This window comes from Pungitius pungitius, chromosome 17 (genome assembly GCF_949316345.1).
Source record: "Pungitius pungitius chromosome 17, fPunPun2.1, whole genome shotgun sequence".
Taxonomy (NCBI): Eukaryota; Metazoa; Chordata; class Actinopteri; order Perciformes; family Gasterosteidae; genus Pungitius; species Pungitius pungitius.
The window spans coordinates 7,695,104-7,710,294 of NC_084916.1; the positions used below are offsets into that span (position 1 = coordinate 7,695,104).

The 15,191-nt window shown below is 41.6% G+C and overlaps 1 protein-coding gene across 4 annotated transcripts; it reads left to right on the forward strand.

The window, feature by feature from the left end:
* The first annotated feature begins 2,192 nt into the window (after window positions 1-2,192).
* LOC119218771 (serine/arginine repetitive matrix protein 1-like) lies at window positions 2,193-15,116 on the forward strand. 4 transcript variants are annotated; one of them, XM_037473427.2, is made up of 4 exons: window positions 5,371-6,369; window positions 6,687-6,980; window positions 7,355-8,598; window positions 12,826-12,981. In XM_037473427.2, the coding sequence occupies exons 1-4, from the start codon at window positions 6,342-6,344 to the stop codon at window positions 12,844-12,846; spliced, it is 1,587 nt and encodes a 528-aa protein (XP_037329324.1). In that variant the 5' UTR covers window positions 5,371-6,341; the 3' UTR covers window positions 12,847-12,981. The 4 variants fall into 4 exon arrangements, with proteins under 4 accessions (XP_037329328.2, XP_062414269.1, XP_037329324.1 ...); XM_037473425.2 differs by having other exon boundaries at window positions 5,383-6,369; window positions 7,355-7,510; window positions 12,826-15,116; XM_037473431.2 differs by lacking the exons at window positions 5,371-6,369; window positions 6,687-6,980 and adding an exon at window positions 2,193-2,469 and having other exon boundaries at window positions 7,355-7,510; window positions 12,826-15,116.
* The last annotated feature ends 75 nt before the right edge of the window (window positions 15,117-15,191 follow it).

The following is a 15,191-nucleotide window of genomic DNA, read 5'->3' on the forward strand; positions in this document are numbered from 1 at the left end:
GAAATAAAGAATTAGCATTTTCCTGTTGAAATGTTTCCGACATTGTGTAATTCGGGAGTTTTATGTTAAATATGCAAAAGTTCAGCTATGTCACAATTTCTAACAGCTCACGTATTGCTTCACATGTGATTGGGAGGATATTCGGGAATTTGGCTGATAGATTCACATGCAATGGATTGTGCAGATAGCAGACTGGTGTGTTGGTGAAATGTGGAGCAGGAGTGTTGGTCAGAACGGCTGGGAGCTTAATCACCTTTGGGCTGGCTGTGCCTTTGATCCTCTTGCTGTGTAAAATCCACAGCCTCCGTCTGTGAGCTCCCACCGCTCCCTCCCTTCCTCACACACCAACAGACTCTTGCACAGATGCATAAGTGCACATCGGTGCACAAGGCAATGCACAGGCACACACACAGACAAACACACACACACACACACCTCACACACATACACTTCCCGTCACACACGTTGACTCTCTCTCCTTCAAATGCACCAATGTTTAAACAGACGGCCATTCAGAGACACGGCATTGCATGAACATTGACTGCAACATGGGCAAGACGACGTCCTGCTACGCCTGAAAAAAATTGAAGGGTTAGAGTGGGAGAAAGCGAGGGTGAGACGAGGAGGAGAGGATGAGAATGAGGGGAAGGGCTGAGACAGAGTGGGGGAAGGCGGGGACAGTGATAGAGAGTGTTCAGGCAAGAAAGGGAGAAAGAGCGATAGCTGAAGATACTGCATGCTCGCATAAGTGTGTGTGTGTGAGTGTGTTCATGTATGTAGGTGACACATATTTATGATAGAAGGGGTCATAGATGGAGGCACTGTTGGTGGTGTTGGTACAGCACCAGATAATGGAATCAATGCAATTGTCTGTGTGTGTGTGTGTGTTTTGCTGTGTGTGTTTTGCGTGTGTAGTGTACCTGCCTCGTAGACATTGCCTGCTCGGACTCTAATCGCCTGGAGAATTAGTGATGTGACTTGGCAGAGGGGAGCAGGCACCAAACAAAGCCAGGGACAGCGCCTGAGAGAGGGATGGAGGGAGAGGAGAGACAAAAAGCGAGAGGGGAATAGCTTTTCAGTTCGCCGCCACGTACAGCGCTCAGTGACAAGGAAGGCGGTGCGGACGGGGCAGGATAGGTTCTATCAAGCGTTATTTTTCTTTACCTCTGGATTAATTGATGCTCTTTTTTTCTGTCAAGGGGAAAATGGATCAATAACTCATCGTAAGAGTGCGTCGTGTTATGTGTGTGTGTGTGTGTGTGTGTGTGTGTGCGTGAACCTCCTTTACATACATGCAATATGTTGTTGCATGTACACATGGACATGTGCACACATGCATGTGTGTTTGTTTCATGGACATCAGGAAAGGGCAAATGGTGAGTTGAGAATGATTTAAACGGCCCCACTAACAAATCGAGACAAGCATTCAACTGGCTGACGACCACCCGCCATCTTTCCTTCATTTTTGTCCACTTTCATACTCATTCCTTGTGACATGGGTATTTATTTTTCTACATGAGAATATTTCTCTTCATCTCCCTCTGGCTTCTGATTTTTTTCATCTTCTGGGCTTTGTCTCTGGTGCTTGTGAGAGCAGCAGCGGAGCTCAGGAAACTGGGACAGAGGGAAACATCTCTCAGCACAGAGACAAAGAGGAAACAGAGTTTAATTTCTCCCCGGCAGCAAAGCGCTTCGCGCTCTGTGTGCCAGCGTGCATTCGCATGCTTGTCTGCATGGCCACGCACCTGACCACGGATAGATTTAAGTAAATTGTGTTGGTTCTTAATTGTTGTCGGCGGCACAGACTTGCACGGGACTTACGAATGGAGCTTGATTGGACTCTGGCTCGTTTTCCTCGTGTGCATTTGCAGCGTCAGTCTTGTGTGACATTTATTTTGTCTGGGAAAGAGTAAATCAGTGTTACTCCCTCGAGGCGGAACATTTTTGTCATGGGGGAGTGATTGCATAATCCTCCTGTGAGATCATAAGGCCTGCAGGAAATATAAGACGACAGTGTTGTCTGCGGCTCCAGGCACAGCAGTCTGTGGATGTTTCATGCCAGAGAGTTGCGTTCCTGAACCGAATGACCACTTTTATTGGAGCTTAAAGCTCATATCCTCATCACATATGCAAGATCCCTTTTCTCTTTAATCCTTTTTACTTCAATTCAATGATTTTCCTGTGCATTTGTGTGTCTTTGTCTAGCTGTCTGCCAGCAGGGGGCGTTTTATTTCCAATGCCTTTTTGCAGAGACCTTCACTGAATTTTCGCAGATGGTTGTTTCAGGAGGGCAGACAGCAAAATATCGAGAGTTGATCATTAAATGTGTTTTACAATGTCGTCTAACTAAATCTTTCTTTTTTCTGCAGGATTTGATCCTGTCTATTTCGTACAGATGTACAACGTCGTGGTGGACTGCATCGACATCGTTAAAAAAAAACAACGGTAACCACCTATTGCTGTTGCGCTGTAAGATTCTATATACCTATCTGGAGTTTTTTATATATGGATGTGCAGTTTTACTGTATTTTCACTAAAATATCGAAAAATCCCTGATTAACATAGATGGCACATGACCATTCCGGCACACATCACAGAAATATATTTGTGGATGATTCATTTTCAGTGCTGACAGAAATATTTAAGGCGTGGCGGATTTTATTCAGCTAAATGAATGACGGCGCGCTTCATTGTCCCTGAGACCCTTAACCTGTGATGATATGAAAGGTCACAGGTGAGGTCCTTGGGAACAAAGTAGCATGCAGCTGCATCTTACAAGTTACTGTCATTTCTTTAAATCATGAGACTATCCCAAATGTCAGAACTATATTACAGATTGTAGCAAATCTACAAAGCGGTTTACACTGCATGAAGTCGTCAACCTTTCCGGACATAATGGAAAACCAAAAGGAGAGGGGGCAGTTCCTTTTGGCCAGCTTTGTGAGCTGAACACTTGCACGGTTCAATTAAAAGACAGCCAAGGTTCGTGCCCCGATGTATGATGCACACGGGAGTTTTATAAGCTCTTCACAGACACTTAAAATTGCAACATCCAAGACGTGTTTAGTCAAGAGACACAATACAAGACAGCCACCAGTCATCACCTCGCTGCCTTTTCATTTGTACGCTAATGCTGCGCAAAGCACCTGAAAATATTTGTTGATGTTTCTTTTTAAATAAAATAAGAAAAATGGTGAAAAGTTGTGATGTTTTTGTCAAATACCATGTATATCCAATAAATACTGAAAATGTTGTTTTTAAACTTGATTGGATGCTCTTACTGGTGTTTGTGGTTTGTAAGCTGCATACATTTTTTCTCACCCAGTCAGCAGTGTATTGTGGGATAAACATTTAACAATGATCAGCATTTGACATCAGGCACCTAAACACAAATAACTGTCAGCATATTTTAGTTATTACTTCACGAAGTAGCAGAGCGAGCAGTTTTCAGGTGGTTAAATGAGAGTGACGTGGTCCTCTTTCAGACTCCGCCAAGGTGGCTCAGTGTTCCCTGGCTCTCTGCCCCTCGGTGTTTGTGCGTCCTAGGACAGTTGACATTGATTGTGCAGGAGACAGACTGAGACACATTAGTACCCAGCTCGTTCCTGCCGCTGAAAAACACATTAACCGACTGCATGGGAGCCCTGTCTGGTAACCATGGCAAAGCACATGGGGAGGGAGGAGGAGGAGGAGGAGGAGAGTTGAGACGGGGCACTGGGTTCAGCGTGCAGTCTCTCAGGGGTTGTCTTTCTCAAACGCTCCTTTCCTTTCCTCCGGCCACGTCTGTCATTCTCTATATGCCTCTGTTCCTCTCTTTTGAGCTGACAGCCTCCTTCTCTTTCTGCTTTTTCTCTGCTCACACAATATAAACTCTTTTCTCTGTTGTCTTGAGTTTTTCTGGGTTATATTGATCAATCTCAATCTGCTTTTACTCTGCACTCCCCTCATCCAGCTACGCTCTGCTACGTAATCTGCCTCTCTAATTTTCCTCTTTTTTTCACCCCTCCAATATCTTTTCTGTCTTTGTGAATTTGGTTCCCCTATGTGGTGAGCTACGGGAACAACAAGGAGCTAAAACTGGTGGAATAAACCAACCTAACAAACAATCTTTCTCACATTATACACACATACATGTCCAAATATTTTACACGGTGATAGAATGCAATTTTCAAGAATTTTATACTCAAACCATGTGAGAAGACTACATTGTTATTTAACATGTAGTTAAAAATGTTTTTGTACATGCATAAAACTCAATTCTTTACTTTTCAACTTAATCCAAGTAACTCTTGCAGAGCTCAAAACAATTGTAACAACTTTGTGTATACACACACATATATATATATATACATATATATATGAAAGAACACTGATATGGACAGTTTAATGTCTTAGGAACCAAAGGATGCCACATATTCTGATGTGACATTCTACAGAGGGTTTAATTTTATAGGTGCCCCGAAAATCAAAGTGAAAATATGATGCTTCTCAATATCTTTTGTGAGACATTCCCGCCAATGGCCTGCTGGAGGTCATTCTGCACAAAGCAGCAGATCAGTCCGGGTGAAGGGTGAGGACCTTTTATATATAAATTCCCGTATTAGCTCCAAGAAAATTATAGAATGGTAAATAAATAGACGCGATACGCCGATGTTTAGGCGGAACTAAACTTTGTTTTGAAGTTTCCTTCCGAGCGTAAATAAGTGTCCTGGACTCCCGGAAGTGGTTGCATATTTAAAGCTCCATTACAGAAACAACGGTACTTTAAAATTCAATTCAATTCAGAGTGTTTGGTTCATTTTTCTAATTAAATATCCCATTTTATGTAAAATATTGACACAAAATAATAATTTTGATGTTATAACCCTTGTTTATAATTGGTTTTAATCCTTCCCGCCCTTGCGGAATTGTACGTCATGCAATAATAAACTAACCTAACGTTAATTTCGCTGTGCACAATTGTTCGAGTAACGTAACGTACCACATGATGTCCAAATAACTTGTTTTTGGCTTCTACATACGATTTAAACAGATGAAGTGAACGCTATCGTATACTGTAGAATGGCGTTAGATTGTTTCACGGAGTGAGGTTGGCTGGGAACATAAACTTTATGGCTGCCAGTGACCGTTTGCACTTAGAAGGGATGCCGAGGCGGAACTAAACTTCTGTGCTGCATGTTCCGTCAGAGCCTCCTAAACAGCACGGACGACCGGAACTGGTTGCAAATTCAAACGGCCGTCACAGCTTCAGTAAGCGCCCTCAATCGTACTTTCACTTCGTGGTCTCTCTGATGAGTCGGTAGTTGGTATAGAATGAAGCTAAAATCGTGAGAGTAATTCTTTAAGGTGATGTATGCACTATGTTTATTGCACCACTGTATCCGCTCAGGCCCCATAGCCACTCACATCACAATCGATTTTGTGGCTGACTATTGCCTGGAAAGCAATCTGGTTCGTCGGGATAGGAATTGTGAAAAACTTTAAATTTCACATAATTCATTAACACTTTACTTTTCAGTATGAATTGAGATAGCTTTGGTCTTTTGGGTTTTGGGCCGATTTGAAGATCTGTTAACTTTTAACCCAAAATAATTGTCACTTTCATGTTTTCATGCATTACAGAAGTTAGCGTCTTTCCCCCCTTTGTAATATGATACGCCATGAAATAGACGAGCAGTGCACAACCAATCCTTCCAATAACGTATGATATTTAAATATGTTGTTGCTTTCTGAAATTTAAAAATGTTGTGTATGTTGATAAAATTACATGAGCCACAACCATCCAACTTCAACCCATAGTTTGGATTCCTGCAGGGATGGATTATTTGTGTAGTCCATTGGAGTTAAGGCTATTGCAGAAAGTAAGCGCTTTATCAAATGATTACGTGTTACCAACTCACTGTTGAGGACATACACTATTTTCTGCTTGAAAGGGACTTTAAACTGTTATAAATTAATCATTAAAGCACTAGTTATGTATAATCCTTAGATGGAGATAATATGAAGAGTTGGATTGGAATATAAAATAAGATGGCAATTCTTGCTTTCTCCCCAACTTTCTACAATGTTAAAATGGTTTGTATTACATTTTTCCCAAAGTTGTAGTTCAAAAATAGCATCATTTATTTTGTCTTTAACTACAGTGCAATCGTAAAGTCTTGCTTCATCACATGTACAACTGGTTTTAAATATTATATCAATATTAAATAGTTTCATTTAGTTATCAAACAACACATTTTTAATATTGAATTTACAGGTGCAAACCTAACAGTATAGAAGAAGAAAAAAGATGGCTGAGACAGGACGATGCGGCGAGCAATGACGAAGAGTCCTGTGTAGAAATGTCCAATAACAACGCAATCGAAGGAGGTACGGGTAGGCCACACGGTTAAAAAAAACAAAACACCAGGGCGACTTGTTTAGTTTAATTAAACGCTCAAGTAGGCCAGAGAAAAAACCTGAAAACATCACGTTTGTATTTGCCTCGAAAAAACTTTAATTCATTATAAAAGTAGTTGCTATTTTATTAAAATGGACAAATAGTAGCTAAAAAGAGAAGTAATTATGTTGTTAACACTGTTTAACTTATGTATTGTGACAGTTATAGAATAAATGATACATAGTTTAAAGGTGATTATTTTATTATTATTAAACAATAATTGCGCCTTTTAACATTTAAATTACAGGCGCAAACCGCAAAAGTAAAGTGGTCCAAACTGACGACAACCGTTTAAAAGAAAACCTTGCTGAGACAGTACAAGGAGATGCATCGAGCCACGGAGAAAAGTCCAGTGTCGAAATGTCCAATAACAGTCCAATTAAAAGAGGAAGGGGTAGGCCACGAGGTCCAAAGAACTTAAACAAGTCAAACCAGGTTTCAGGCATTTCCATCAGTGAGTCCAAACCGCCTCGGAGGGGAAGAGGACGTCCAAAACTCCAGAAAGCCACAAAGCTCAAAGGATCAGGAGACGACCTTGCCGGTAATTCTGTGCAAACTCAAGAGCCCATCAACCAGAGCAGTGATGAAGACAATCCGACAGCCATTTTCCTAAAAAAAGAGGACGGCCAACAAAATCTCTCAACAAAAGCCCCTCCGACAATGCTGATGCTAAAGACTTTTCACAACGCACCTCTTGTAACAATGGCCCTGTCAGGGTTTACACACCACCACTTATGTTTGGGCATAGAGCCTCTTTGTCAACGAAGGGAAAGCATTTGAGTTTTTCCAATACTTATCTAATGTGCAATATATAAGTCCTGCTTCATCAAACTTAGTTATTTAATAAAGTTAGTCTAATATATAGTTTTAAAGTGATTATCATTATTATTAAGCAATTGTGCTTTTAAATTACAGGTGAAACCCCAACTGAAGTAATCCAAACTGACGGCAACAGTGAAGAAGAAGAAGAAGAAGAAAAGAAGATGGCTGAGACGGGCCAGGGAGATGTGGCGAGCCACGAGGAAGAGCCCAGTGTGGAGGAGTCCAACAGTCCAGTTAAAAGTGGAAGGGGTAGGCCACAAGGTTTTAAGATGTTAAAGGTTTCTCTTACAGACATTATCAAAACAGAACAGGTTTCAGGCATTTCCACCAGTGAGTCCAAACTGCCTCGGAGGGGAAGAGGACGTCCAAAACTCCAGAAAGCCACCGAGCTCAAAGCTCAAGAGCCCATCAACCAGAGCAGTGATGAAGACAATCTAACAGCAGACCATTTTCCTAAAAAAAGAAAATCTCTCAGCAAAAGCCCCTCCGACAATGCTGATGCTAAAGACTTGCCAAACGGTGCCTCTGATGCACCAAAAGCAAAAAGGGGTCGTCCAAAAGGATCCACGAAGCGCAAGTCAGGAAGTTCTGCAATGCGTCGGAATCCAAGACGCTCTTCCAATAAGACACCCAAGCTAGAGACCGAGGAGAGGAGTGAGGAGGGAGAAGACGCAGAGAAGCCCCCAAGAGGGAGGGGGAGGCCGAAAAAGATCAAACAAGAAACCGGTGACCGTCCTCCGGCTAAGAAGCGTCCAGGTCGCCCCAAAGGCTCTTTAAACAAGAAACGACCGGCACATAAGGTGAGCGAGCTGAACAGAAGCCCGCCTAAACCATGGAAGCGTGGTCGCCCGAAAAAAACAAAAGCCAAAAGAGGAAGACCAAGGAAGTACCCTCTGCCATCACCTAAGGAGATAAAAAAGCCAAGAGTATGGAAACCGCTGGGAAGGCCCAGGAAATACCCCCGAGTTGACCCTGCAGAGGGGTCAGAACCAGCCCCTCCCAGAGGCCGCGGTCGGCCTCACAAGACACAGTCAAAGAAAGGCGCTCACTTGCGTAAGAGTTTGCCGGAATCTTTGCCCTCGCCAATCGACCCCAATGTTGAGCCCCCGAGGAAAAGGGGCCGTCCTCCAAAAAGTGAAGCTGTTCCAAAGCGTAAAAGGGGCCGTCCTAAAGGTTCAGTCAACAGCAGTAAAGCAGGAAGTGGAACACCGATCGAATGTGCAGACGCCAACCATTCGACAGCAGAGAGCGATTCACCTCTTGTTGCACTGAAATGTGAAGCAGAGGAGGTGGAGATAAAAGAAGAGACGCCCATCAATCAGGATGCAGACTCAGAAGTTAGTAACCAGGCTTGATGAACCGCCCGGTCTGACCAAAATAAGGTTTCTGTTTAAAACGGAGTACAATCGTGTGAACGAATACACACGTTTGTAGTCATTTTGTCGGTTGGGTAGTCTAGATATTCTGCAGCTCTTCTGTTTTCTGACTAACATCTTTGTGCTTGATTCTTTTATTGGAAACTTTCCATGGAAATATAAGTTAATGAATTAATTAAACTGGATATTTTGGGGTAATTTAACTCTATTTACCTCGCCATTTAAGACTAAACAAAATTTAGTTTTTGTAAATGCATACCAACATTTCTAATTTTAAAAAAAAAGTAAATTACATGTCTGTTTGTTCCCTCTGGGATGGAAGTTGCACAGAGATGTTCTGTTTTTCCTTCGTGGTGAATCTGTGTGAATTGTAGTCTCAGTTTCTGTGGTTTACAGAGAAGGTGGCGTGCGAAAGTCCCAGTAGATAAACAGTTTGTGAGAACCCGCCGGCACCAACAACCACCGCGGTTCAAACAGCCCTTTCTTCCCCATTCTGATGCTCGGTTTGAACTTCAGCAAGTTGTCTTGACCACGTCTTCATGCCTAAATGTGTTGATTTACGATTGGCTGATTACCAATTTGTGTTAACAAGTAATTGAACAGGACTACCTAGTAAAGCGGCCTGAGTGTATGTCTGATGTTGTTTCTTGTGTCATGTTCAGACACGTGTCAATAGGAACACAATTGTAGTAGTGGAAAAACTGTTGTAAAGAATTGTTTCCTCTCCAGTGTTATTATTAAGCTTAAACAAAGTGGAATAATTTATGAGAATCTATACATATTTTACTGAAAAGTAAAGCATTTAAATCATGTCATTATTTATGTACATACATTTATTTACACTTAAATGAGTTCTTAGAAAGTTGTCTGAAAACAAGAAAATTGCACACACAAAAATGAAGTACACATAAATTGAGAGGTATGTTATGTCTGCATACAGCAGTCAGAAATGGTGGTAAAATAATGCAACATGGGTTTAAAGCAATGGGTGAGGTCATAAGGTGTCCTGCAGTATTGGAGTTTGAGTTTGGAGAGTTTATTTTATTATTTTTATTTACTTCATGTAATCTAAATAACTAAGTAGAGGACAATATATATGTAAAAGCATTAAAGGTACGAGAGGCTGTACTTTATCGTCCAATAATGTAACAGTTCGAGGGTGTAGGGAGGCCCGAAGCTGCCTTTCAGCACAAAATAGTTGTAGCCATCAAACGTTGTGTATCACATTTCATCAGTCGAGAGGAAAAATAGTCCCTGTTCGTGCATGTGAACAGCATTGGGTCCCGCGCCATCTCATTCATTCACATCGCTCATGACGTCCACCTTAATTGTCCAGTTGCAAAAGCTCGCATTGCCTCAAAACGATCATTTGTCGGATTTCCGGGGGGTTTCCGTCGATCACCACCAAGCTAAAAGTTAAAATGTCAGCTAACGGTCCCGCAAATTCTAACGTGTAGCTGAATAATGCACCCCCCGTGACTCACTCTCAACCAATGAAAACGCTGGATTTCATCGACCCGTGTTTATTTTATAGACAAAAAGCCCAAAGTATATATATATATATATAGAGAGAGAGAGAGAGAGAGAGAGAGAGGGGGTGGCGCATGGAAATATATATATTGAAATTAAAGTATGAAATGTTAGAAATATATGAATATATATCATATTTCTGAAATGTATTTGTATTTCAGCGTGACTGAACTGTAACATTTAACATTGAATGGATACTGAGAAAGTGATAATGACAAAGACGTTCAAAAAGAGAGGGAGTAGCAACGCAAAGATGTTTAGGCGGAACTAAAGTTTATGCTGCAGTTTCCTTTAGAGCTTAATACTTGTGACGGACTCCCGGAAGTGGCTGCAAATTTAAACCGCCATCACAGAAACATTTAAGGCTTAACGTTAATTCTTTCAATTCACACGCTGCTCAGACAATTGGCAATTTATGAAAATTTATCCGAGCTCTAAAAGAGAATTAATTTAAGGTGAGTTACGCATTTTGTTTACTGCAGGAATTTCTCTTTTTCTTTGATAGCTTTCATTCCCACTTCCGTCGATTTTGAAGCTAACGTTAACTAACGTTATATTCTGGAAAACAATTTGATAGTCGACGCGATTTTCTGGTCCTAACGTTACATTTCACCAATTTATGGTGCTGTAAGATTTGAGAATGAATGAGGAAAAAACCCCATTACCGATTGTTTTGTATGTAACTAATTGTAAATATGCAGCGAACACAAAATTATTAGGATTTGCATGTCATTCGTAGTCTATACGGTCATTACGCCTTTGCAAGATTACAAAGTTAGTTTCCGAATAATAATAATAATATCCCCCAAAACCCGTATTTTAATTAAAGTAATACTAAGACCTAATTTCGCCCTAAATATTGTAAAAAGCGTTCCCTCAACACCATCAATGTATTCGTGCGGATTGGTTTTGTTATCTTTAGCTAAATGGTAACTCAATGTTAGTTTTATTTACGTTAAGAGCCAAAACTGTATATTTTATAAGTTTTTTATGAAATGAACAATATCTTCAGTCCTTTGTGAGTGGTTCAGTAAAGCATCTGACTGTTATAATGCTTAGATAAAGACAATGTTCAGATTCATGAATAAACATAAAAGGTGACCTTCGTATTTTAGAAATTATTATTTGTAAACTTATTGGAAACACTGTATGGAGAACAATAACCATCCTGTTTATACCAAGTATATAACTACTTTAAAGAAAAACTAACAATGTTCCACCAAACTCTTAATTGATTGAACTCTTAGAATAAAAAAGCCTGAATGTCACACGTATTACATTTATACATAAAAATAAAACATACATGTCATGAGCACTGTAACAAAGACGGGCAACTTCCTCAAAGCTAAACGCTTAAATCCTCAACAATTTGTTTTCTTTAGGAGATCTGTACTGAAGGGGTTGAAAGAGCTAAAAAGATTATCAGTTTGCCAACTTTGCAGCTCAAAAATGTAAAATTGAACAGCTCATCATTCTATTTGCAGTTGACATGGAAACGGCACCAGTGAACACCCAGATGGAGCCGATTGACCTGCAATGTCAAAGAATGACTCTGTGGGCGCTGCACAGTTTCAAAGCTTAATCCCCAAAACAATGCCTCAGCTCTGCCTCCATGCTGCTCACATGCTCTCTGCATGTCTGAAGCACATACCTGTAGGGGAAGTTTTTCTGAACATGTTTGCCATTTATCCAATACAATTTCCATCCAGTTTAAGATGCTGGAATGCTAATCCTATTTGCCCCTCGATGTAGTACCGGGTTAAAATGTTCCCTATCTGCAATGGATTCCCCCCCCAGCATGCCGTAGTTTCCCAGATTCTCAAATTCCTGTTGAGAATTCTGTTTGTACACAAGAAATGAGTTCGTCTTGGTAGCATGTTAACTTACACCTTTTAGGTCAGGTTTTTTTTGTGTGTGTGGTGATCCATGGCTGGGGTCCAGTCCGCCTCCCCCACTGCCACTCCCCTCACTCCACCGCCGAAGTGAGTCCTCCCACCTCAGCTATGATGCACCTGTTGCCATAGAGATTTTGTTAAGCTCACATGCGTCTTTCAAAACTCTTTCAAAACTCTTCTTTTAAGACTTTTTCTGCCCTGGTGCTTTGCTCTCATCGGGGCCAGTTACTTTGTGAGCTGGGGGTCAAAAGAGGCCCTTTGTCATAGTCTTTTATTCTGATGATCCATTCTTCGTCCTCGGCGTGTGTGTGGTGGGACCTGGTGTACCGATGGAGAGTACAGCTGTCCAGTGCAGACTTAAAATTAGCCCCCTGGTCTGTGTTCGCCCCAACCTCGTCCAGGGCAGGCGGCGGCTGACGAGTGGAGCGGAGTGCACAGAGCAGAGCACTGTTTAGGCGAGGGTGGATCTGATGATGTTATTTTCAGAATTATTTTTCATATCCTTGTTTTTCCTGTTGTCTTTTTGCATGATCCCTTTCTAAACTCCTCCTTTTCCTTGTGCATTGTTTTACACACCTCCACTCATGTTTGGGCATAGAGCCTCTTTGTCAACAAAGGGAAAGCATTTGAGTTTTTCCAATACTTATCTATTGTGCAATATAAGTCCTGCTTCATCGGACTTAGTTATATAATAAAGTTAGTCTAATATATAGTTTTAAAGTGATTATCATTATTATTAAACAATTGTGCTTTTAAATTACAGGTGAAACCCCAACTGAAGTAATCCAAACTGACGGCAACAGTGAAGAAGAAGAAAAGAAGATGGCTGAGACGGGCCAGGGAGATGTGGCGAGCCACGAGGAAGAGCCCAGTGTCGAGGAGTCCAATAACAGTCCAGTTAAAAGTGGAAGGGGTAGGCCACAAGGTTTTAAGATGTTAAAGGTTTCTCTTACAGACATTATCAAAACAGAACAGGTTTCAGGCATTTCCACCAGTGAGTCCAAACTGCCTCGGAGGGGAAGAGGACGTCCAAAACTCCAGAAAGCCACCGAGCTCAAAGCTCAAGAGCCCATCAACCAGAGCAGTGATGAAGACAATCTGACAGCAGACCATTTTCCTAAAAAAAGAGGCCGGCCAAGAAAATCTCTCAACAAAAGCCCCTCCGACAATGCTGATGCTAAAGACTTGCCAAACGGTGCTTCTGATGCACCAAAAGCAAAAAGGGGTCGTCCAAAAGGATCCACGAAGCGCAAGTCAGGACGTTTAACAAGTGGAGAGAATGGAGGAAGTTCTGCAATGCGTGGGAATCCAAGACGCTCTTCCAATAAGACACCCATGCTAGAGACCGAGGAGAGCAGTGAGGAGGAAGAAGATGCAGAGAAGCCTCCAAGAGGGAGGGGGAGGCCGAAAAAGATCAAACAAGAAACAGGTGACCCTCCGCCGGCTAAGAAGCGTCTGGGTCGCCCCAAAGGCTCTTTAAACAAGAAACAAGGCCAAAGGGGAAGACCAAGGAAGTACCCCGAGGAGCTAAAAAAGCCAAGAGTATGGAAACCGCTGGGAAGGCCCAGGAAATACCCCCGAGTTGACCCTGCAGAGGGGTCAGAACCAGCCCCTCCCAGAGGCCGCGGTCGGCCTCACAAGACACAGTCAAAGAAAGGCGCTCACTTGCGTAAGAGTTTGCCGGAATCTTTGCCCTCGCCAATCGACCCCAATGTTGAGCCCCCGAGGAAAAGGGGCCGTCCTCCAAAAAGTGAAGCTGTTCCAAAGCGTAAAAGGGGCCGTCCTAAAGGTTCAGTCAACAGCAGTAAAGCAGGAAGTGGAACACCGATCGAATGTGCAGACGCCAACCATTCGACAGCAGAGAGCGATTCACCTCTTGTTGCACTGAAATGTGAAGCAGAGGAGGTGGAGATAAAAGAAGAGACGCCCATCAATCAGGATGCAGACTCAGAAGTTAGTAACCAGGCTTGATGAACCGCCCGGTCTGACCAAAATAAGGTTTCTGTTTAAAACGGAGTACAATCGTGTGAACGAATACACACGTTTGTAGTCATTTTGTCGGTTGGGTAGTCTAGATATTCTGCAGCTCTTCTGTTTTCTGACTAACATCTCTATCTTCTATTGTGATTTTTTTTTTAAATGTCTTTATTACTGTTATCTGAATAATACTCGAAGTAATGTTTTTTTTGGACTGGCACTAATTGTTAAGGTTTACATTTTGCTGTCAGATGTAAATTGTCAGTTTTTTCTTTTCTAAAGGGAAAGCATAGTGTGCTAGACTTGTCAAATCGTGTCCTGGTGGACCTCTATTGCAATAGCTTTCGTAACTCTGTACAATCTGTCATTGTGATGATCAATTCAGAGCATAATGGGGACCCATCATATTATACCAACATGTAAACCTTCAACAACTACGAAAACACCCCCGTTATGGGACTGCTCGCCCACCCAATGTTTTTATTTGTCAACATTTTACTTGACGAGGTCACGTGTTTGTTTTTGTTTTATTTAGAAATGCTCGGTTTTTAATGGTTATTCATTATTTTTTTTACCAATAATAGAGGTTCATGCCCACTTTCAACTGGTTATTGTTGAACTCTCAAGAATCTGCTCTTTTCAGCAAAAAAAATTAATTCACTGTACGAAAAGGTCGGACTTAAGTAGCAACTAGCTGGTGAACTGTGGAGAATTTAGCAGGTAAAGATGCAGATATTTCTTCCAGGAGTTTGTTGAGAGAAAAACGCAGCTAAAATAGGGTGTATTCTGGACTGTTGGCCATGAATGAAAAAGAATTCTGCATTCTGCTAAATGTGAAATAGGCAAATTTTAGTTTGCAATTCAAACTTTTACATGTCATCTAGCTGACGCTTTTATCCAAAGCACCTTACAATAAATACATTTCAACCAGGATACAATCTCAAAGGAACAAGAAACAACAAAGTGCAATTTCATTTAACAAGCCGATTCACAACTTGCTATAGATAAGAGGCAAACTTGAAAGGTGCAGATATTTGTATGTTGTGTTGTGCAACTATTTGTTTCCCCCCCCCCCCCCCCCCCCCAAAAAAAGTGTCCATCAAAGATGTATAAATTATATATATCTCATTTCCTTGCCTTTCCACCCAAAAC